Below are 22463 nucleotides of genomic sequence, written 5' to 3' on the forward strand. Positions count from 1 at the left end.
ACAAACACACAAAGAAATATAAGCAAATTAGTCCATATAAAGTTATGGGTAAAAAAAAGAAGAAAAAAGTATGACAACTAATAAAGATTAAATGAGAAAAAAGATGTGCAAACAAGCATCTATAGAAAGCCAGAGAGCAACTGGAATCTTTCAGTATCTAGAAAGTGTTCTGCTGTTATGTGCCAATCAGTATCAGCTGGTTTAATATTAACCGATTGGCTTTTAATATCTGAACACGCTAATGATGTATACAGGATAGACTACAGCCGTTTTAAATTTATAATTTTCACTAGTTGCAAGACAAGAGGAACAGAAATACTTTAAATAAATCACTGTTGGTGTACTGACGGCTCTTCTCTTCTTGCTGATGAGTCAAAAAATATTTGCCATTTCCTATATCATGGAATTTTCTTCCACATTGTGAGCCAAGCTGCCAGAACCTTTACAAAATACAAACACAGCCACAGAAACCAAAAGTCTTTAAGTAACTTATGAGTTCTTGTGAATTTCTATTTTAGGATTTTCATGGAGTCCTGGAATATCCAGAACCTTTCCTGACACCCGTTGTTCATTATTGAGATGATTTTTTCCATCTGTCCACCAACGTTAGGAGCCAAAATGAAATTGGCAGACTTTATCATTTGCGCAACCAACAACAGTCTGGCTTTGCTCCTCGGTGGCTCTTCTGCAGAATCATAGTCACACGTGGAGCTAATTTGTGAGCTGGAAGACTTTTGTGGAACTTTGCGAAATGCGTGAGGTTTACTGGAAGTAGGTTTTTCCTGCCAAAACAAAGTAGTGGAAAAAAATTTGCTTATCGGGTTGAAAAGAAACAGCCTGGAATCTGAGAGAGAAAACGAAAATGTAATTTTCAAGTATACATTACAAAACACACAACACTGTATTAGCTTAACAGAATTTTAGGAAAAAGGTAAAATCTCCTTTTCAGAAATGTGCAAATGTTAAAAATTAAGTTGCTTTTTTTTTTTGAGAAAGGTAAAAACTTGCCATCAGTTCTGTGTCTCTGATGAAACAAACATGAATATTGCTCACACACTCATCACAGTCATCCAATTCTGGTTTTTCCAAGCGTATTGCATAGAAGTCCCTTTATTAATTTCCGGCCCTGGGCGACAAAATCAAAAAAATAGCTCCAGGAAAAACGGATGGTGGATGGGAACGTGGAGCTGCTGCGGGATTTCCGCCATGGAGAGGACGTCGTCGGTCATGAGGAAGGCCGTGGGCCCGATGCGGGTCCACACGCACCTCTCACACAGCGGGCCCTCCTCAGTCACGCATTCGGTCTGGACGAAAGTAAGAATTTATTTTATTTTTTTTACAAAAACAATTTTACCCAGAACTTCACTACCACATAAATAAATAAATAAATAAATAAATAAATAAATAAATAAATAAATAAATAAATAAATAAAAACAAAGATTTTAAGTCGTCTTACACACTGCATCTTTTGTCTGGCCATGACGAACGCCGAGCCAGGAGTGACGCAGTTGGGACATTCAGAGATGGAGCACGGTAGAGGGCCGCCGCCCGCCGCCAGAGAGCTGGGCATCTTCGACTTGAGGAAGTATTCCTAAAAATTAAAAGGATGATGGGGACGCAAGTTATCGATAAATATGTTGATGTAAAGTTGATTGATCTTATCGATCAACAAACAATTATAAACGATGAGCAGCCATTTCCCCGAAAACCAGAGTTTTTTCTCGTTCCAAGAGGGTCGACCGTCTTTCCATAACATGAAGGGTTATATTTTTCATTTTGTGTCAGACATATTAAATCCCACTTTTGTGTCATTTTGTGTCAGACATATTAAATCCCACGGGTGGTGGGCCCACTCCCATGGGCCCACCACCCGTGGGAGGGGCCAAAGGGGTCGGGTGCAGTGTGGGATGGGTGGCAGCGGAGGGAGGGGACCCTGGCGGTCCGATCCTCGGTTGCAGAAACTGGCTCTTGGGACGTGGAATGTCACCTCTCTGGTGGGGAAGGAGCCGGAGCTAGTGCGTGAGGTCGAGAGGTTCCGGCTAGAAATAGTCGGTCTCGCCTCGACGCACGGCTCTGGTTCTGGAACCAGTCTCCTTGAGAGGGGCTGGACATACTTCCACTCTGGAGTTGCCCAAGGTGAGAGGTGTCGGGCAGGAGTGGGCATACTTGTTGCTCCCCATCTCGGCGCCTGTACGTTGGGGTTTACCCCGGTGAACGAGAGGGTAGCATCCCTCCGCCTACGGGTGGGGGGACGGGTTCTGACTGTCGTTTGTGCTTACGGGCCGAACGACAGTTCAGATTACCCACCCTTTTTGGAGTCCTTAGAGGGGGTACTGGAGAGTGCTCCTCCTGGGGACTCCCTTGTTCTGCTGGGGGACTTCAACGCTCACGTGGGCAATGACAGTGAGACCTGGAGGGGCGTGGTTGGGAGGAACGGCCCGCCCGACCTGAACTTGAGCGGTGTTCTGTTGCTGGACTTCTGTGCTCGCCATGGATTGTCCATAACGAACACCATGTTCAAGCATAAGGGTGTCCATATGTGCACTTGGCACCAGGACACCCTAGGCCGCAGTTCGATGATCGACTTTGTTATCGTTTCATCGGATCTGCGGCCGTATGTCTTGGACACTCGGGTGAAGAGAGGTGCGGAGCTGTCCACTGACCACTACCTGGTGGTGAGTTGGCTCCGGTGGTGGGGGCGAAAGCCGGTCAGACCTGACAGGCCCAAACGTGTTGTGAGGGTCTGCTGGGAACGTCTGGCGGAATCCCCTGTGAGACGGAGCTTTAACTCCCATCTCCGGCAAAGCTTCGAACACGTCCCGGGGGAGGTGGGGGACATGGAGTCTGAGTGGACCGTGTTCCGTGCCTCCATTGTCGAGGCGGCCGATCGGAGCTGTGGCCGCAAGGTTGTCGGTGCCTGTCGCGGCGGCAACCCTCGAACCCGCTGGTGGACACCTTCGGTGAGGGATGCCGTCAGGCTGAAGAAGGAGTCCTATCGGGCCTTTTTGGCCTGTGGGACTCCGGAAGCAGCTGATGGGTACCGGCGGGCGAAGCGGCATGCGGCTCGGGCGGTTGCTGAGGCAAAAACTCGGGCGTGGGAGGAGTTTGGAGAGGCCATGGAGAAAGACTTCCGTACGGCTTCGAGGCGATTCTGGTCCACCATCCGGCGTCTCAGGGGGGGGAAGCGGTGCAGCACCAACACTGTTTATAGTGGGGATGGTGTGCTGCTGACCTCTACTCGGGACGTTGTGGGCCGGTGGGCAGAGTACTTCGAAGACCTCCTCAATCCCACCAACATGCCTTCCACTGAGGAAGCGGAGCCTGGGGACTCTGGGTTGGGCTCTCCAATCTCTGGGGACGAGGTCGCCGAGGTGGTTAAAAAGCTCCTCGGTGGCAAGGCCCCGGGGGTGGATGAGATCCGCCCGGAGTTCCTTAAGGCTCTGGATGTTGTAGGGTTGTGTTGGTTGACGCGACTCTGCAATATCGCATGGACATCGGGGGCAGTTCCCCTGGATTGGCAGACTGGGGTGGTGGTCCCCCTGTTCAAAAAGGGGGACCGGAGGGTGTGCTCCAATTATAGAGGGGTCACACTCTTAAGCCTCCCTGGCAAGGTCTATTCAGGGGTCCTGGAGAGGAGGGTCCGTCGGATAGTCGAACCTCGGATTCAGGAAGAGCAGTGTGGTTTTCGTCCTGGTCGTGGAACACTGGACCAGCTCTACACCCTCGGCAGGGTCCTGGAGGGTGCATGGGAGTTCGCCCAACCAGTCTACATGTGTTTTGTGGACTTGGAGAAGGCGTTCGACCGTGTCCCTCGGGGAGCCCTGTGGGGGGTTCTCCGGGAGTATGGGGTACCGGGCCCTTTGATACGGGCTGTCAGGTCCCTGTATGACCGGTGTCAGAGTCTGGTCCGCATTGCCGGCAGTAAGTCGGGCTCGTTTCCGGTGAGGGTTGGACTCCGCCAGGGCTGCCCTTTGTCACCGATTCTGTTCATCACTTTCATGGACAGAATTTCTAGGCGCAGCCAAGGTGTTGAGGGGATCCGATTTGGTGGCCTTAGGATCTCATCTCTGCTTTTCGCAGACGATGTGGTCCTTTTGGCTTCATCAGATCGTGATCTGCAGCTCTCGCTGGAGCGGTTCGCAGCCGAGTGTGAAGCGGCCGGGTTGGGGATCAGTGCCTCCAAATCCGAGGCCATGGTCTTGAGCCGGAAAAGGGTAGAGTGCCTTCTCCGGGTCAGGGGGGGTGTCCTGCCCCAAGTGGAGGAGTTTAAGTATCTCGGGATCTTGTTCACGAATGGGGGAAGAAGGGAGCGGGAGATCGACAGGCGGATTGGCGCAGCGTCTGCTGTCAAGCGGGCGCTGTACCGGTCCGTCGTGGTGAAGAGAGAGCTGAGCCAAAAAGCGAAGCTCTCGATTTACCGGTCGATCTACGTTCCCACCCTCATCTATGGTCATGAGCTTTGGGTCATGACCGAAAGAACGAGATCGCGGATACAAGCGGCCGAAATGGGTTTTCTCCGTAGGGTGGCTGGGCTCTCCCTTAGAGATAGGGTGAGAAGCTCAGTCATCCGGGAGGGACTCAGAGTAGAGCCGCTGCTCCTTCACATCGAGAGGAGCCAGTTGAGGTGGCTCGGGCATCTGGTCAGGATGCCTCCTGGACGCCTCCCTGGTGAGGTGTTCCGGGCACGTCCCACCGGGAGGAGGCCCCGGGGAAGACCCAGGACACGCTGGAGGGACTATGTCTCTCGGCTGGCCTGGGAACGCCTCGGGATTCCCCCGGAGGAGCTAGAAGAAGTGGCTGGGGAGAGGGAAGTCTGGGCCTCCCTTCTGAAGCTGCTACCCCCGCGACCCGACCTCGGATAAGCGGAAGAAGATGGATGGATGGATGGATATTAAATACAGACTTAATAAACAAGAACCTTTTACACTAGAACACTTCGGGAGCTAACGAGCGTTTATATTTCAAAAAAGAACAGTTTAATGCGCATTTTGGATCCCAAACCCAGCTGAGTTTTGACTGTTTCTCTTTTCTGTTCTGATGCGGCTCCGCCATTTTGTATCGTACACATCAACTGGCTCCGCTTCAAGATGACTAGCGGCGCCCTCTGCTGGATGGCGGCCAAACTACAACACCGAAGGCGGTCTAAGCTGACGGAATTAGTTAATCGATTTTAACTCATTTTAATCTCATAAACCATTAATTGACAATCGTAATTCGATTGTTTGCATCCACAACCTATTTTTCTTTTTAACAAAGTAAAGCCTGGGCATTTCCCGCTAGAAGGAGTCTACTGATTAAAGACAGTATTTATTCTCCCTGAGGTTATCTCGTATCATTCAGCGTGAGTCACACTTCTACAGAAATCATTTATTGCCTCAGCTTCCAGTTATTCCAAACAACTGGAAGCATCTGTGGAAAAGATGCCATCTTTTCCACAGGAAAAAGGTCTGACCTCAAACTGACTCTGGATAATCCAGCTGGATGGATTTGGTGGGGATTCCTTCTTCCATGTTTTCCTTTGATCACATTACAACCACAAAGTTCAGTTTCTTATTGGGATTTCAGAAGATTGATCAGCACCAAGTGTTGTTTAATTAGGAAGTGAAGAAACATTATATATGATTTTATGGTTTTTATGGGGTTGTTTTTTTTTTTTTTTACACCAATCTGAAAAGTGTGGTGGGCACCCTAAAACTGCATCTGTACCAATACCCAAGCTTGTGCATCACCCTGATCTTCATAATATGAGGCAGATTTTGATTTTTAAGAAATTAAAATTGACTGTGTGCATGATTTTGAACACAGCCTGATTTTAGGGATACCTCCTCCACAATTTATCCTGCTAAGTGTTTGCTTCATGAAAATGAGGGATTACAGAATAAAGCTGTAAAAAATAGAGATTCATCTCCCTGACTTCAGCTCAGTGAAATCAAAAACCTTCTTATTTGATGTTGCTTATTCTTAATTTTTTTTCTAATTCTATTCATTCACTAGATTTAAAATTTTTAATGTTTACTTGGTCTATTTTTAATCTGATTTTTTTTTTCTTATTACTATCTTCTTGTTGTATGCTGTTTTTAACTTTCTTGCACAAGCACTTTGAATAGTCTTTGGCTGAAAGGTGCTATATAAATAAAGTTGCCTTGCCTTCCCTCCGAGTGGAACAATAAATAGTCAGAGCTGGAGTGAAATATTTTAGATCAAATCATATAATGATGCTGAAGGTTCCTAGTCAAAGTCCAGAGCCAAATGCCACAAGCAACTGTGGCTAAACTGACAAACTGGTGTTAAGACTACCAAACAAGGCTGTTTGGTGAACTTGAGTTATTTTTGGTTGCAAAATGTCACACTCTACTCTACATGCACAAGGTGGGTAGACACATACCCCAAAAGACCTGAGCTGGAATTGCTACATAATCATAAGAAACTATGAATCCATGAACTGTTTTACTTTCATTTCTCAATGATGGATTTTATGTCTTCCACAAATAAATCAAAACAAAATAGTTTGTGGCTGTAAAATCAACTTAAAACATCATCCACACTGAAATAGGTTGACACTGAAGGCTCTAAAGACCACAGTTGCACTTTACACTGCTATCTTCCTGCACCAATGCAGCAGGCCACCACCCACGCACGCAGCTGACAGTATGAAGAGCTCAACCAATGAAAACATGGCATAGTCCCACACCTGCAGCTGAGTTCATCAGAACAAGTTGGAGGGTTGAAACTTCAGAAGCTTTCATGTTGTACTTCTGCTGCGGTCTAAGCCGCGTTTGTTCTTTTAAAAGGAACAAAGGAGTCCAGTTGCGCAGCGAGGTATTTTCCATACAGTTTTATAATGTTAGTTTGAGGAGCTGAATTAAAACCGACCTGGCTCCTGCTGACTCCGATTGTTGTGGGCCAGAACTTCATGATATCATCTGTGATTTTCCCCGTGTGTTTTACTATGTTTAAAAGCATAGTAAGAAAAATCTCTCCCTGTTATACTGCAATATGGCAAATACTAATCACAAAATCAATAATTTGCTTTTAATTCCAGATAGCTAGCTAGCTCAATAAATAGAGAGCTAGATGGAATGCTAGCTAGCTAGCTAGCTAGCTAGCTGGGTCGTTCTCTGAATTCGGTGCATTTTGTGTCTCACAGGTTTACCTCAAAGATTTTCATATAATGCAAACCACATTTTTTGAGAAAATCAAGAAATGGAAATATCCATGTGTTTTGGTAATGTAACATGCAAATATATTTCACAAATTATGTTTTGAAAAATTTTATGGCTTGTTGAAGCGTAGGTCAGCCAAATGAGCATGTCCCCACTGACCAATGTTCATTTATCAATGAATATGAAAACAAATAAAAATAGCCAGTAACTGCACGTTATTTCTACCAATATGAACATTTTTAGGTATACTTTAACCTAAATAAAAGAAATATGAGAAAAATACATTAATTATTTATAAAATAGCACTATTTAATCATGTCCCTCCAGTTGTGTTCAACCCCGTAACAGCAGACCAATCCCTCCTTTTTATAAATAATGGTTCAGTCCAATTTCCTCAGCACCCTGGAAGTGACATCACTTAAGTCTCTCTTCCTGCTCACACTGAAAAAAGATGCAAGTGTTGGGAAAGTTTCTTACCTGTATTTGATTATCTTTATCCATAGATTGTCATCGTCAAGCTCAACCTTTCAACACCGTTACGCAGGTAAAGCTGATGTGGACTTGTGGCAACTTTTAGAGAAATTATTCAACCCCGTTACAAAAACGGTGATTTTGTTACGGGGTTGAACGTTGGACTGCTCTTAAGCCGGCCGGAGAGTTCAACCCCGTTACAGTCTGGTCAACTTTTACACTGGGTTTAACCCCATAACGTGATACATTGTTCTGATTTTTTTTTAATAATAACAGCAAGTATTAAACTAATATTTGTTGGACTGTATGCAAAGTTTAAAGAATATATATTCAAAAACAAAAAAAAAGAAGCCTGATTTAATGTTTATTTTAAAATATATTTTTATGGGTTATGAAAAGCGCTTTTACATCAAGTTGCCATGTTCTACTTATCAGTCTAATTGTTATGATTCAGAATCAAATAAAATATACGTACAATTAGTTATTTTAATGAAGGGTCAGGTGATCTCATAGGAACTGGAAGAATTAGTTTAATTATGTTATAGAGTTATACTCATAGAGGAATCAAAGTGTCCCGTTACGGGGTTGAATTTAAAGCAACAATGAAATTCGTATTGTATGTTTGGGATTTCATGCATAAAATGGGGAGTCATGTTTTCCTGTAGGTTCAAAGAGTCCTTCAATAGATTCTCTGTTCCAAAACACCATTTTTTGTGGTATTTTTTTTAAGTAACCTGAGAAAAACCAAAATGCACCGAATTCAGAGAATCACCCAGCTGTCTACAGAGAGATAGATATTGAAGAGTACAACATATAGATAGATAGAGAACTATCCAGCTAGCTGTATAGGTAGGTACCTAGCAAGCTAACTAGCTGGACAGCTAGCTAGCTATAATTTTTTTATTTTTTATAACAAGATACTATGGATCATGTCCATCATACATCTGGGTTTCTTCTCGGCTATGTTCAGAGACCAAAACTCCTCATTATTCTTAGACTGACAGCAGATGCCTAAAGATGCTTTGTGAAAACCTTTACTAGTTTAGAAACATCATGACACGATGAACGTTGAGTAACAGGAAGAAATGGGGATGTAAAAGTGGATGTTTGAACAGATTGTGCTACTTTGTGAGGACTGTGAGCAGACAGTGAGAGTAATGAATGTGCTGTGTGATCATATCTCACCCCAGCCACAGTGAGAATGCGGAGGATGTTTTTAGTTATAACCAGGGAGGACATGGCACGAGTCACCGCCACATACAGCAGGTTCCACTCGTCGTCTGGAATCTTAGCTGCGGAAAGAGATAAGAGGTAAGCAGCACAAGCCCAGTCAGTAGGACAGCTCATCATGAAATGTTTATCTTTTCCAAAAAGAGTGGTGGTGTGTGGGGGGGGAAAGGAAACGTACAAAAACAGAAGTCTTGAATGCGGCACAGGTTGTGGCCGGAAGCGGGAACGGTGGCGAAGTCGTCGGTGACGATCACAGTGTCGAACTCCAGACCTTTGGCCTTGTGGACAGTTCCAACAATAAAGTCTGGGTACAGAGCAAATAAAGGTTAAGACGATTAATCGATTATTGAAATAATCGTCAACTAATTTAGTAATCGATTAATCGCTTACTGGAAGTATACAGACTATAAAACATGCCGTTTGCTGAAAGAACAACACATATTGTTACTTCATTCTAGACAATTAAATGTTTATTTTCTTACTTAAAGGAATCAAGTTATTTATTTTCTTGGATTTTCTTTTTTTTTTCTTTTAAATGTTGTATAAAATAAGCTTAAGTGGTTAAAAGAAAGGTCTGCAGTGTGCCTTTAAAAAAAATCTGATTAATCGTCAGAATAACTGATTACTAAAATAATCGTTAGTTTCAGCATTAAAATAATTGCTAAAACAATGAAGGAAAAATGGACAGAAGGTAGTTCTGAACATTTTTGATAGATTGCTTTTTGTTTCTGTAAGGCTGAGTGGAAAAACAAAAACTGCACGCCGTCCTTCAGGTGATATGCCGTGACGATAAAAACCTCCTACAGGGGTTCCACGTCACAAAACATGCAACCATCTAAAACCCACAGCTTCCTTTAACCAGACCACAACCTTTTATCGTCTAATATCAGCTTTAACCTGTAATCACAACTTAAGTAAATCAAGCTGCAGGATGGAAAAAATGTCGCAAAGCGGCTACTTTTCTGAAGAAAACACCCGCCGTCGCCGTCGTCCTCTCCTTGTTGGAGTTGACGCATACCTGCTCGGTGGAAGTCGGCCTCGGAGCACGCCTTCAGTCGGGCCACCAGCTCCGGGATGCGCTCTCTGTAATGCTCCACGATGCTGAGCTTCCCGTCCAGCTCCTTGTCTTCGGTTTGGATGATGTACTTCTTAAAGGTCAAGTAGGGGTTCTCCTTGCTTGAGAAAAACGTCCGGATGAGGGGGTCTTTGATGGCTGACCGGGCATTAGAAGTCAATCAATCAATCAATCAAATTTTATTTGTATAGCACATTTCAGCAGCAAGGCATTTCAAAGTGCTTTACATCATATCAAACACAGAAACACAAAGCAACATAGAATCAACAATCAAAACTAGGCCTGTCACGATAACAAATTTTGCTGAACGATTAATTGTCTCAAAAAATTATTGCGATAAACGATAATATTGTTTGAAGACCTTTTAACACTGATGTAATGGAAATGATGTAATAATGCATGCGATTTCCTGCCAAAGATAGATACACTTTATTTTCAAAAGAATATTTAACACTGGAACTGATGAACAAAATAAACAAAACAACCAAAAACAAAAATAAAATGGATTCTCAGTCTCCATTAACAAAAAACGCACTTGAAAAAAAACTAAAATAAAGCCAAAGCGGAAATAAATACTGCATTCAACCAAAAGAGTGCAGATTATGAAGTCTGTATATTATGTTGCCCTTCAGTAATAATTAGATTTAAATAGAGAAGATGGGCACATCGACTACCTGATGCAATAATTCACACTACATGATTTTTTACTCCTATTTTTCCCCTTACAACTATCTTCAAACGTTGGTCTTTCTAAGATTGTGTGCTGTGTTATGGTCGTTGCCGCTCTAATCTAAATCAGGGGTTTTTCCGACTGGGAGCTTTAAGGAAGCCTGTTGAATGTGACCGGATTCTCCTCTGCACTTTCTGAGGGGAAATTACGGAGGGGAATCCCAAAGAGGAGATGATATGTGGAAACAACATTAATGTTTATTCAACATGCAAAGAATATAGAAATGACAAGAGGAGGAGTTGGAGCGAAATTGCTACCGCAGTTGATAAACCCGGTAATTTTTCAGCTGTTCTTCGTTAACGTGACGTAAATAGGTTATAATGATTTTCATTCAGTCAGGACTTTACACTGACACTAGCCACATGCATTGCAGGTAGATTGTAGTACAGCATTAATTAATGCCTGGTTTTAAAATTAGTTCACTGGACTTGTAGCCATTATTTTGTGCCCATTGTTGGACACCACACAGCAGGAAGGAACCCAATCGAACCGTTATATCTAGGATTTCTGTCGGCTAATGTGTGGTCTGTCAGGTTTTGAAAATGGGCCGACAATCGGCTGACAGCTCTAAGATCATGTCGTGTCCGCTGGGCTTTACACTAAGGAAATGAGGAAGGGAAGGGAGAGCACCGGAGTTGAGCCTTTTTTCGTTCAGTGTCATCAACAGAAAGAGAAAAAGGTCAGAAGAGACGATAATGCCGATAATTAAAATGACGTCGGTAGTTTTAATTTATCGTACGATTCATTGATTTATTGTTTATCGCGACAGGCCCAATCTAAACACGACATTAATTCAGGTTCCATCAATAAATTTGTAATTGATTACGTTTCAAATACAATCCTAAACACGTGGGTTTTTAGTGGAGTTTGCATCCATAGAAGGTTTACCTGTTAAACTCCTACTGTGTTATATGGAACAAAATTCCTGTTGCTGTTTTTATTCCCACTCACAATCACACAGTTTAAAACGATGCAGACAGCATTTTAATGGGCATTTTAAAGTCTTCAGTCTGGTGCTTTAGTCTCAACTGGTCTTTTTCTGAAGGATTATTTTAATGTTTAGATGCTGTGCCCTCTGGTTTATTTTCTCTCTCTTACAGTGTTCTCATCTTTGCTATGTTCTTTGAAATTATTTGCAGTTCTTAAGATTCTAATAACCAAGTAAATCAAACTTATTGATCAGCTTGAGAAGATTTTTTTCCATTTTTTTTTATGACTGGACACTCACCTCTTTTTTTGGACTCCTGCCCCGCCTGAGTCATCAGGTGGTAGATGTCCATGATCTTCTCCAGCCCAATGTTTTTCACTCCCTGTCAGGCGGAAATGAAAACTTACACTGACCACTTTTCTTATCTATTTTAAATCCTCTGTGGGTGTGTGGGTGTAAACACTCACGCCGATGAAGTGGATCCGGCACTGCTGGTTGGCGTCCGTAAGCTGGACGGCGCCCTTAAAGACGCCCAGGTTACACCGAGAGAGGACGCCGATCTTCCCCCGGCTGCAGCTCTCGCCCTTCTTCATGGCCTCCACGGCTTTCTCTGCCGTCTCATCACACACACCACCTGGAAAATTAACAGTAGAATCTGATCAAAACACTTATTTTTTTTAAAAGTACATCCTGTAGACCAGGGGTCTCAAACTCCAGTCCTCAAGGGCTGATGTGCTGCAACTTTTAGATGTGCCTCTGCTGCACCACACCTGAATAGAATAATTAGGTCATTAAGGCTCTGGAGGACTGATCTACACAAGGAGGAGGTCATTAAGCCATTTCATTCCAGTGTTTTGTACCTGTGGCACATCTAAAACTAATGGACTAATTAATTCATCCATCGTATTCATAACTGATAAAATTACAGATGAAAATTCTGGCAGAACTTTTGGATTAAAACTGTAAAATGGACTGAATACAGACAGTAAAATTAGCTAATTTATGTCTGGAAAGTATGGAAGTTGTTAATTTTCTATTCAAAACTTCTCAAGTGGCATAGTTTAAGCTTCAACCAGTTCAAATTCTTAAAAAAATTAAAAAATTTAATCTCCTTTTAAGCACCTTTTCCAATTATTTTTTTAAAAATGTATTTATTTTTCTCCCCTCCAGGGGGTCTTTTGTGGGCTCTAGTGTCCCTTACATGAAAGTAAGCTGACAGGACAGGGGGAAAGGAAGGGGGGAAGACATGTGGCAAATGTTGCCAGGTTGGGAATCGAACCCGCGACAGACGCGTCGAGGACTCAAGGCCTCCAAACGTGGGTCACGCTAACCGCTACGCCACCACGGCACGCCCAACCTTTTCCAATTATTAATCAGTAAGGCTGAACAATAGTTAACAGATTAGTCCTATACTGTCAGTCATTTTGGGAAATAAAACGTTTACCTTCTTACTTGAAGGACTTGAACTATTTGATTATTTGCGTCTTTTGACATATTTCCAACATTGCATCAACTAAGCCTAAGTGATTAAATGCAAAATCTGCAGAATGTGGCAATATTTTAAATCCAATTAATCAATTAATCGTCAGAATCATCAATCACTAAAATAATTGTTAGTTGCAGTTTTAAGTAAAAGCCTAAAACAAACTCTCAGCTGTTCTTTTGTTAAAGTCAACCATCTGCAGCTCTTACTTTTCTGCATTCCTCCAACCAGAATCTTCTTCACCCCCTTGCAGACTTTCAGGATGGCTGCGCCCACGAAGGCGATCTCCGCTCCGAACCGAAAGCTCTGGACCAAAGACGCAAAGCGTGATTTGACGCTTTTCAGCTACAAAACGCTAAAGATGAGTAAACCTTCTAGAAAAGTGTGCGAGTTATCTTTAATTAGAAAACCGGTTAACATGGCCGCTCATCAGATTCACAGATTTTCTAAATAAACAAGTTCAGGTCAGTCTTAGTAATACTTCATCCTCAGGGGTCGAAGATAAAACTTTCTAAATAGTCAGACTAATTTGTGATCCACACACTTATTCCACACCTGAATTATTAGGCAAAAAAAAAAAATCTGAGTAAATATAAAAGCAGTTTGTAATTATTACAGGGAAAAAAATATAATAGCCACCATTTTTGTAAGCTTACTTTCTCACACTCAAACAGACTATAAAACTTTACAGAAGTATTCACACCCGTTGAACCACAGACCTTGTATAGAACAGGGATTTTATGTGTTGGATCGATACATTGTGGATAACTGCAGTGGGAGGAAAATGACACCTGGTGGTAAATAAATGTAAATAAAGCACGGCCTGCTTTTTTTAATATACATTTTTAGTTCTCCCACATGTTTGTGTCTTCTATCTCATTCAATTCAGTTCAATTCACAATAAATGTAGTTCTTAGTTAAACTATGTGGTTAAGTTCAGATTATTCTGCCAATTGGAGGAAAAGTTTCCCTTCTAAGGAAACCAAACTGATTGAATCGAGTCACTAATTTTGCAGCAACTATCATTATCATTGTTTTAAAGAATAAAATTGTGCACACGGGACTGGAATCACAAACGTTTTCATCCACCGGAATCAGTGCAAATCTGCCCCCAAGGGTTGATTTAAACCTGCCAAACCTGTAGGGGGCGATGTAACACAAAGCTAAAATATATGTCAGCCAATCAGATTGCTTCTAAAATAAGAACTACTTCCTGTTAGGAATTAAAATGGCGACGAAGTTCAATTGTTTAGGCTGAACTACTTTTAGATAGCACATTTGAATATAAAGCTAATAAAATACAAGACGATGTCGAATGGGAATCCTGTAAGTATGTGAATTATATTGGGGCATTATTAGTCAGGACCTCAAACCTCCATTTTGATAATAAATCTTCTAAATAATGTTTTTTTAGGATATTAAACTGAGTTTTCATGTGGATGAAAGGCCAAATGTAGAAAAACCTTTTGTTTTCCCAGATATCCGGATACATGTACATTTACCTACGTAAACAGACGGAGTCAATTAACCAACTTAGAGGATTTCTGAAGACAACTGGTTGCAGTCAAAAGTGAATAAAGTACTAGCTACACGATTAAAATTTGTGTTCTAAGAAAACAAAAAGAAAAACGCAGTTTCCCCTCCACCATTATGCTCTACTCTGAGTCAATCTGAGTGTATAATGAGAAAGTGAGAGAGTTAGCTTGTACCTGAGTGAGGTAGAAGATGTGTGTGTGGTGAACTGCGTTCAGGGCGTTGACTGCTCCTTTAAAGGTGTAGATCTGCTGGTGGGGGTCTCCCACCAGGATCTTCCCACAGCGCTGGGCCAGCAACACGTCCATGATGGCTGACCGGAGGAACAGAGATCTTAAAAACATGGGCGAAACCAGGCGACCATGAAGCCACGTGTCAATGAATCCACAGTACCTGGCGTGCAGTCCTGAGCCTCGTCGATAAAAATGGCGTCGTATCGCTCCGTCAGGCAGGGCTTCGGGTCTCTGAGCTGCCACAGCTTCAGGTAACCTAGGCAACAAAGAGTCCAGTTTTAACCTGAGACGCTTTGGCTTCCATACGTTTCCACTGTAGACGCCGTACCGTCGTGAGGCATGTAATAGGCCTGCTTCGATTTCTCTCTGACGTCCTTCATTTTGTTCCAGATGCTCTTTGCCTCAGCGATAAAAAACTAGAAGTACAAAAGAAAACGTTAACGCTTCGTCACGGATGTATTCATCGGGAGAGAGAAAGCGGTGTGAGCGTCTACCCTCTTCTCGTCGGGCTCTATAATATTCCTGCGGCCCTTGCTGACTGCGTAGTCGTAGGGGACGTGCTGGGGCCCGATGGTTTGGTCCGCCGAGGCCATGAAGGCATTCAGGACGATGGCCACCACCTTGGCCCTGCTGTAGCCTCCGGCTCCAGGAGTCAGGACCATGTTGATGGAGAACGGCTTCACGTTGAAGGTGAGCTTCTCGTGAGTTTTATATCTGTGACGCAGAGTGCGACAGTACAGTCATGAAGTGACGCCTTTCTACACAAGACCAAGACGACCGAATCCGGTTAACGAACGTATAGCAGCAACCCGCCGCCTCCTGAACAGGTTCCTCACCTCCTCCCGACGTCGTTGTAGGCCAAGGAGTGGGCCGTCTTGCAGTCCACGTTGGGAGGGAAGCGCCGCCGGGCCTCGGAGGCCACCGAGTTGTTAAACGCCACGTAGAGGAAGCGGAGGTGCGGACGCTGAGCAGCGTATCTCACCAATGTGGTCGTCTTCCCCGTGCCTGTGACACGGGGAAGACGACCAAAAAAGACAAGAAAAGAAAACAATATTGAGACTAGGAGAGGACTACAGACTGAGTTGAAAACGTCTTGCCAGTTTTTAAGTCTTGGTTCTATTCTGATTCTACAAACTTATTTTAAGAGTTTATATTTAGGTTTAGCTTGAACACTAGTGTGTGGGATGCTATTTCAACAGTGAATCAAGCTTCATTATGATGGTTCTGCTGCTGACTGGCTGCTCTCAGGACGCCATACTGTAGGACTGAACCAAAAGAGAAAGGTCGCCCTCTGGTGTCAAAGTGCCAAACAAAACAAAAGGGCAGAAACTGCAGCACTGTGTTGGAATTATAACACACCATGTCCTTAACTTGTGGTATTAAAAAGCCCAACATTTTTAATACCAGAACAGTCTTAAAAAGGTTGTGGTGTTGTGACTTCTGGCTTATTTGTCACCAATTACTTTCCTGACTGGATTTTAGATAATATATGAACCAAATGGTCTAAACTATCTCCACATGCAATTCCATTGTAAATGTGTGCAAAAACCTTGTCAATGGTCTCGCTAATGTCAAAAAGGCAACATTTTGCACTTGCAGTATTTCCAGTGAAGAAGAAGTGAAATTAAAATCACACGTGAATAAGTTTGTTCAGGCTACAAGTCCGGTTTGTTCCAGTGGCAACATCCGGTTGTTGATCCTGTGACTTGTGTGAGGCGAAAAAAATGTTTCCATTGGAGTTTTATGAAATAAACAAATTTAAAACCACCCCAAACAAACCCACCTCATCCTAACACCAAGATTTTTTTTTTTAATAGAACTCCCCCCCACCAATATTTTTTTTTTCTAAATTGTCGTGTCCCCATTAAGTTATATGGTCAATGGAAACGCAGCTACTTAGACCAACCAACTGTTGAAAAGCGGTGCTCTGTCATGCTTTTCACATCACTGGTTCTTTATTTCAGACGCCTGCAGCTAAGCCAAGACTGAAAAAGTCAAACAGCAGAGGTCCGCAACGCTCAGAAACTATACCTGCAAACGCTACTATCTTGACCACATGGTCATCCTGGACGTCGTGGCTCAGGATCTCCTGCTGTTCTCTCGTGAGATGAATCTGAGGGAGTCTATCGCAAACACACAAATACACAAGTCGGAAAATCTTAGAACCCAGGTGAGATTTCACAGAAACAAGTTAGGACACAGTTTGAATTTCATTAATAGGCTCCTTTGTGCATGTATCGAGATTCTTTTACAAATTTCTCTGTAGTAAAAAAACAGCTATGAATAAAATAAAAAATAGAAGACTGTCGGGCACTATTTCTTGGTGCTGAATGGATAGGCCGCTTAACTTACCGGACCGATACTGATATGCTAAAAAAAAATAACTAAAACCAGCCGACACAGATGTTGATGCCTATATATTGTGCAACAAGAGTTAGAATTATTATTATTATTTTATTTCACATTTAAGTGCTAATAAAAGCCAGTATCCTTTGGACTCACCCATCCTGCTTAGAATTGGTAGAAAATGGACCGTTTTCCAGCAAGTAAAGAACGTAGTAGATGTTGTAATGTAACCTGAGTAGAGAGAAGGGGAGAAAAATTTTTAAAAAAAATTATTGTCAGGCTGAGCAGAACTACATCTGAACATCAACACCACCACCTGCTGGTCTCACCTGTAGCCAATCTTGATTCTGTTCCTCTCCAAAGCCAGCAGCATCATGGCCATGTGGCTCAGATACTCTGTGATGGTGGTTAGCGACATGCAGCCGGAGAGCAGAGAGACCAAGGACTGCACGTCGCCCACGCTCTCACTCAGGACCAATATGACCGCCATGACTGCGTACGGATTGGGGCCCTGGAGGTCAGACAGAAACCCCGCCAATCAGGTTCACAGCATAAAGACCTAAACCGGTTCCTAAACCTGAGACGGAGTCGTACCTCAATGCCAAGGTGGAGAAACTTTCGGATGTCAGGAATGCGTAGCGTGATGGCGCCTTCGGCCTGAGGGAAGAGCCGGTGTTTGTTTACGCAGTTCAGGACGTCGTCTGGCTTCACACGCTCGCCAACTTTATGCTGAGCCATTAGCCTGAACGACGCAAAAGAACAAAAAAATGTAAATAAATAGACAACAATAAGTTGGAAGACAACTTATTGTGTTCCAACTTTTATAAGTTGGAACACTTGTGTAAGACCTGCCACAGTTAATCCCAAACAACACTGAAGAGACTTACACCACGAGGTTTCGGATGCTGTGCTCTGAAGGTGCAGGGTAGGTGATGTTGTTGTTTTTCAGAGTGGAGCAGACCTCCAGCACGGTCTCCTTCTCTTTCATCATGTAGCGGAAGTATTGCTTCTTGAAAGGCACAAACTGGGAAACGGAGCGGCGGATCGTTTAGACAGTTTTTTGGGAGTAGAATCAATAAATCACGCTAGTAAGTTTAAAGGACGATACTGGTGTGTTTTCCAGGCACATGGTGCCATTTTATAGCACAATTAAGTAAGTATGTTACTTACATACTTACTTGTAAGTAACATACTTACGAGTAAGTATGTTACTTACAAGTAAGTATGCATGTATGTTACTTACTTAAGTAAGATTCATAATAACTGGAACAGTGATCGACATGTTTGATGTGAATTTCTTTCATGATGGCATTTGACAAAATGTAAAATTTGCTTCTTTTAATAATTGGGTACTGAATTATGTTTTATGGTGTAAAGCAGTTTGAACTGCCTTGCTGCTGAAATGTGACTTGACAATAAGAGAACCTGCTGCTGCAGGGTCAGGTTCGGGTCAGTTAGTCTCACCTTCGAGTCCAGAACAACGTTCCTCCAGCGATGGCACACCAGGCAGACGTTGCGATAAAGGTCGGCGGCAGGAACCAGACACAGCACCTCCCTCAGCACCTCCTCCGGGAGGTCGTCCACGCAGCCCTGTGGGCGCAGCAGAACCTTGTCGCTGCTCAGGAGTCCAAAGTGGGCATCAGGAAGAGGCTCCACCTCCCCTTCCTCCTCCTCGAAGTCGTCAAAGTCCTCGTCGTCTCCGAACATCTCTGCCGTCATTCCCTCCAGATAGTCGGCCTCTAGCAGACGGGCCTCGGCAGAGGAAACCTTCTCTGGCAACATTTCAGCAGCTAACAGACTGTCGTCGTCAATCTCGTCCTCGTCCTCAGCGTTGATCTCGGCTGCAGTCGGGGTGGCCAACAAGCTAACGTCGTCGTCCTCCTCGTCATCCTCGAATACGATCCCCGACCCCGCTCTGTGCGTTGATGTGGAGGGCACGGCGGAGGATTTGTGCGGACTGGAGCTGATAACTTTTGTTACGGAGAAAAAGTCATGAATGGCCTTCTGCTGCCCAGATGGACTTCCTAAAACAAACGGACCTGAAAAATGATAGAAAAGAGTAGAGAACTTCAATTTTTTTTTTTTGTGAGTCACATAATTAGGCCAGGCTCTGAGAATCTTTGGTTAATTACTAGAATATAGTCATAATGTTAGCAGAACAAAGACATTGATTCATCAAAAACGTCTTAAAATTATATCAAAGGTCAACTACAAAGAAACATGATGGGCGTCCTGGCATCACTCTGAGCTATAGAAACACACTGGCAAAAAAAAAAAAAAAAATCCAAAAATGTAATCTTCCAAAACGCAAAAATTTGATTAATCCCTAAAATCAATTTATTGTCCAGCTCCACTTACTGGGTATTCGTGTTATTTTGTTGACGTTTGAAACCTCAACAGTTTATTTATACAGTTTGAAGACAATAAATTCACAAACGGGGAAGGCAAGAACTGATTTGGTTCAATCAAAAAACTTTCTCAAAAGGTTAAACTTTTTATTTTTTTTTGCCACCACCGTTTATTGACCACCATATCTGTTCCACATAGTCAGTAGCAGGAGGTTTGGAGTGGATTACCTTTCCGCCGTTGCTTTGTGGGGGTTCTGGGGTAAAGGCCCCAGTTGGGGTCTCGCCTGCCCCGCGCTGCGTTGCGTCTGGTGAGAGCATCTGTGCCGTCTTCGCTTCGCCCCAGTTCGTCACATTCCTGCGCATTCAGGTGCTTCCGTTTGGCTCTCCCTGGAAACACAACTACGGTAATTAAAAAAAAAAAAACCAGAACACTTTCCAACACAAGAGTTCAGATGTATTCTGTGATGTCAGACTGGTTAGTCAGGAATTTTATAAATTGGTCCAACAAGTGAGCCAGTTTCCTTAGATAACTAACTGTGCATTTGGGACATTTTAGAGTAAACGGAAGAGTACATTTTTGCCAAAAAAGAGAGAAATTCTAAGATTAATTTATAATATTTACAAAAATACCATTATCAAAAAACCTCTAAATTTGATACAGCCATGTTGCAACTTCTGCCTCTTGGTCACAGGCGTTTATTCTGGATCCTTTACACAGTGAGATGTTGTTCTGACCCTGGAGAAGAGCCTGGATCTACACTTACTTTTCTAGATTCCTGTTTCTTACATTTATCCATTCAGTCCAAGAGGATTTCCGAGATTTGGCTGCAAATGTCTGACTTTATAATCTCAGTAAACGTTACAAGTTTACTTTACAATGTCCAGAAATCTTTATTTTAAATGTATGCCTTTAATCATGGAAAACTAGCTGTATTGTCATAACTTTGCAGCTTTTAGACATCAGAGAATATCCACGGCTTTTCTTGTAAATATGTGGAATTCATCTAAAAATAATTTTGCCCCCTCCCTCTCATGGTCAATTTTTTTATTTAATTGCCTTTTCTTTTAATCTATAAAGGTCACAATTACTCCGTTCGACTGGAATATTCTTGTCAAGAGCTTCAGTTCTTTTTTAATATTACTTTCACAGAACAGGTTTAAACATCTCTACTGTTGCTCTCAAAAGTGTGCAAACTGCTGTTTTAAATTTGGGGACTTGAAAAGACGAAACCATGACGAATCACGTTGACAGTTGCTTTAACTTTAACAAAGCAAACCCTGTGTTATTTTTATCATTCAAAAACTAGTTTATTAAGGAGTAAATGTAACTTGGCTGCAACAGTGTGCATGGTATTAAATTAATTCTTTGTTGAAGCAACTTTTACTTTTTCAGCATTTACTCTGTTTCTGTCACTTACAGAAACCATCTTTTGATAAAAGCATCTGCCTTCATTAAAAGCACCAGTTCCAGAGAAAAAGTAACCACAGATCATAATGCTGCCATCGCCATGTTTCAGAGTTACTACGGTTTTCTTTCTGCTTCTGTTCCAAACCTTTCATCCAGTTTTTTTTCAGGATCACAGGTCCGAGAAGGGAAACCAGACACACACACCTTTCCAAGTAAACTTTCCAGTGTATTCTGGTGGATCCAAAACGGGAAGAGACTCTAGAGCAAGTTCTGTCTGTCCCCGGGGTCTCATCAGAACCATCTCAACTGGGCCTTTGTATCCAGAGGTTTTAGGTAACTTTTTCTCTCTCTAACCAGTCTGTGTCAGCGAAATACTGAGACCAATGTTACTTGTAGCGCTTGAAACAAAACTGTTGGACAGAAAACTGTCCTGCCTTAAAGAAACATGTAAGACAATATTTTTGAAACAGCCTCTTTTAATTTTCTTACAATGAAACTCACCTTTAACAGCCGTCTCCATCTTGGTAGACAATACATGCGTCGCTTCGTGACAAAAGCAACAGCTCTCGAGCCGCCTGGTACACGGTTAACTTTTACGGTGGCTAAATAAAAATGCTAGTTTTTATTTCTCTTCCTGCGATGACATGTTCTCTCCCTGGTTTTATACTGCTAAAAGAAACCAGTTTTAAAAGGTCAAAAATGGCATCTTCGTTGCTGTTGAAAAGGAAAGGTAAAAATTTTACGTCTAGTTTTAAGAAGCGTTCTGGTTTCAAACATTTTGCAAAATCCAAGCAAACGTTTCGTGGCGTCACTGCCACATGATTGGTCAGTTTGTTCTTCCTTGAATTCTATTGTTATGTGCAAAAAGCGTCCCACTTGTTCAGAATCGCCACCTGCTGGAAGGTTGGGATTTCCAGCAGGTGGCTGTCTTTCTTTTTTTCTTTTCTTTTTTTTTTTAAACTGATGTAGTATTTTAAGAATTCTGAAAACAATCACACGTAACCTCACTGAGGTGTTAAAAACATTTATTAGGTCATAAATACATGTTTACATACATAGGAAAGTGTTGTGTGAAAAATAATTTGCCATTGAAGTAACTGAAAATAGTCTTTATGAATTTATTAGCATTTTACATCATAATTGAGTAATTTTGACTCACTCTTCTTTACAATGTGACTTAATTCATTCAGATTTGCACGGACTCAGCATTTCAATCAGGTTGAGGTATAACTACTTCCACCAAAACTAGTTTAGATAAAACACACTTCTACCACCCTCTTTGATAGCTGGGATGCTGTGTCTGGTTTCTCGGAAAACATGGCGCTGTGCATAATATATGTTATGTAGGTCTATTTTTCTTTAAGAAAATGTGGTATATACAATATCTGCAATGGACTGGCGACCTGTCCAGGGTGACCCCGCCTCATGCCCGTTGACAGCAGGAGATAGGGTACCAGCACCCCTCCTGACCCCAAAGTGAAAAGGGTGTAAGAAAATGGATGGATGAATGTTAT

General features: G+C 42.7%; 1 protein-coding gene across 1 annotated transcript; it reads right to left on the reverse strand.

Moving 5' to 3' along the window:
• Nucleotides 1-843: 843 nt before the first annotated feature.
• fbxo18 (F-box DNA helicase 1) lies at nt 844-21771 on the reverse strand. Its single transcript, XM_032570905.1, has 21 exons — nt 21451-21771; nt 19770-19928; nt 18658-19232; nt 18081-18217; nt 17788-17935; nt 17523-17704; nt 17350-17424; nt 16879-16970; nt 15684-15852; nt 15342-15561; nt 15176-15263; nt 15008-15103; nt 14791-14927; nt 13291-13387; nt 12066-12232; nt 11899-11980; nt 9884-10078; nt 9044-9169; nt 8821-8927; nt 1458-1592; nt 844-1304 (listed from the first exon to the last, which is right to left on the reverse strand). The coding sequence occupies exons 1-21, from the start codon at nt 21467-21469 to the stop codon at nt 1140-1142; spliced, it is 3171 nt and encodes a 1056-aa protein (XP_032426796.1). The 5' UTR covers nt 21470-21771; the 3' UTR covers nt 844-1139.
• Nucleotides 21772-22463: the final 692 nt, after the last annotated feature.

Source organism: Xiphophorus hellerii, chromosome 8 (assembly GCF_003331165.1).
Source record: "Xiphophorus hellerii strain 12219 chromosome 8, Xiphophorus_hellerii-4.1, whole genome shotgun sequence".
NCBI classification, from domain to species: Eukaryota; Metazoa; Chordata; class Actinopteri; order Cyprinodontiformes; family Poeciliidae; genus Xiphophorus; species Xiphophorus hellerii.

Bases quoted from the DNA above. Each gene is read 5' to 3' on its own strand.
- fbxo18 (XM_032570905.1), bottom strand. The intron at 17,705-17,787 runs GTACGACTCCGT...TCTGACCTCCAG, and splicing joins TTCTCCACCTTGGCATTGAG to GGCCCCAATCCGTACGCAGT. The intron at 12,233-13,290 runs GTAAGAGCTGCA...TTAATTTTCCAG, and splicing joins GGTTGGAGGAATGCAGAAAA to GTGGTGTGTGTGATGAGACG.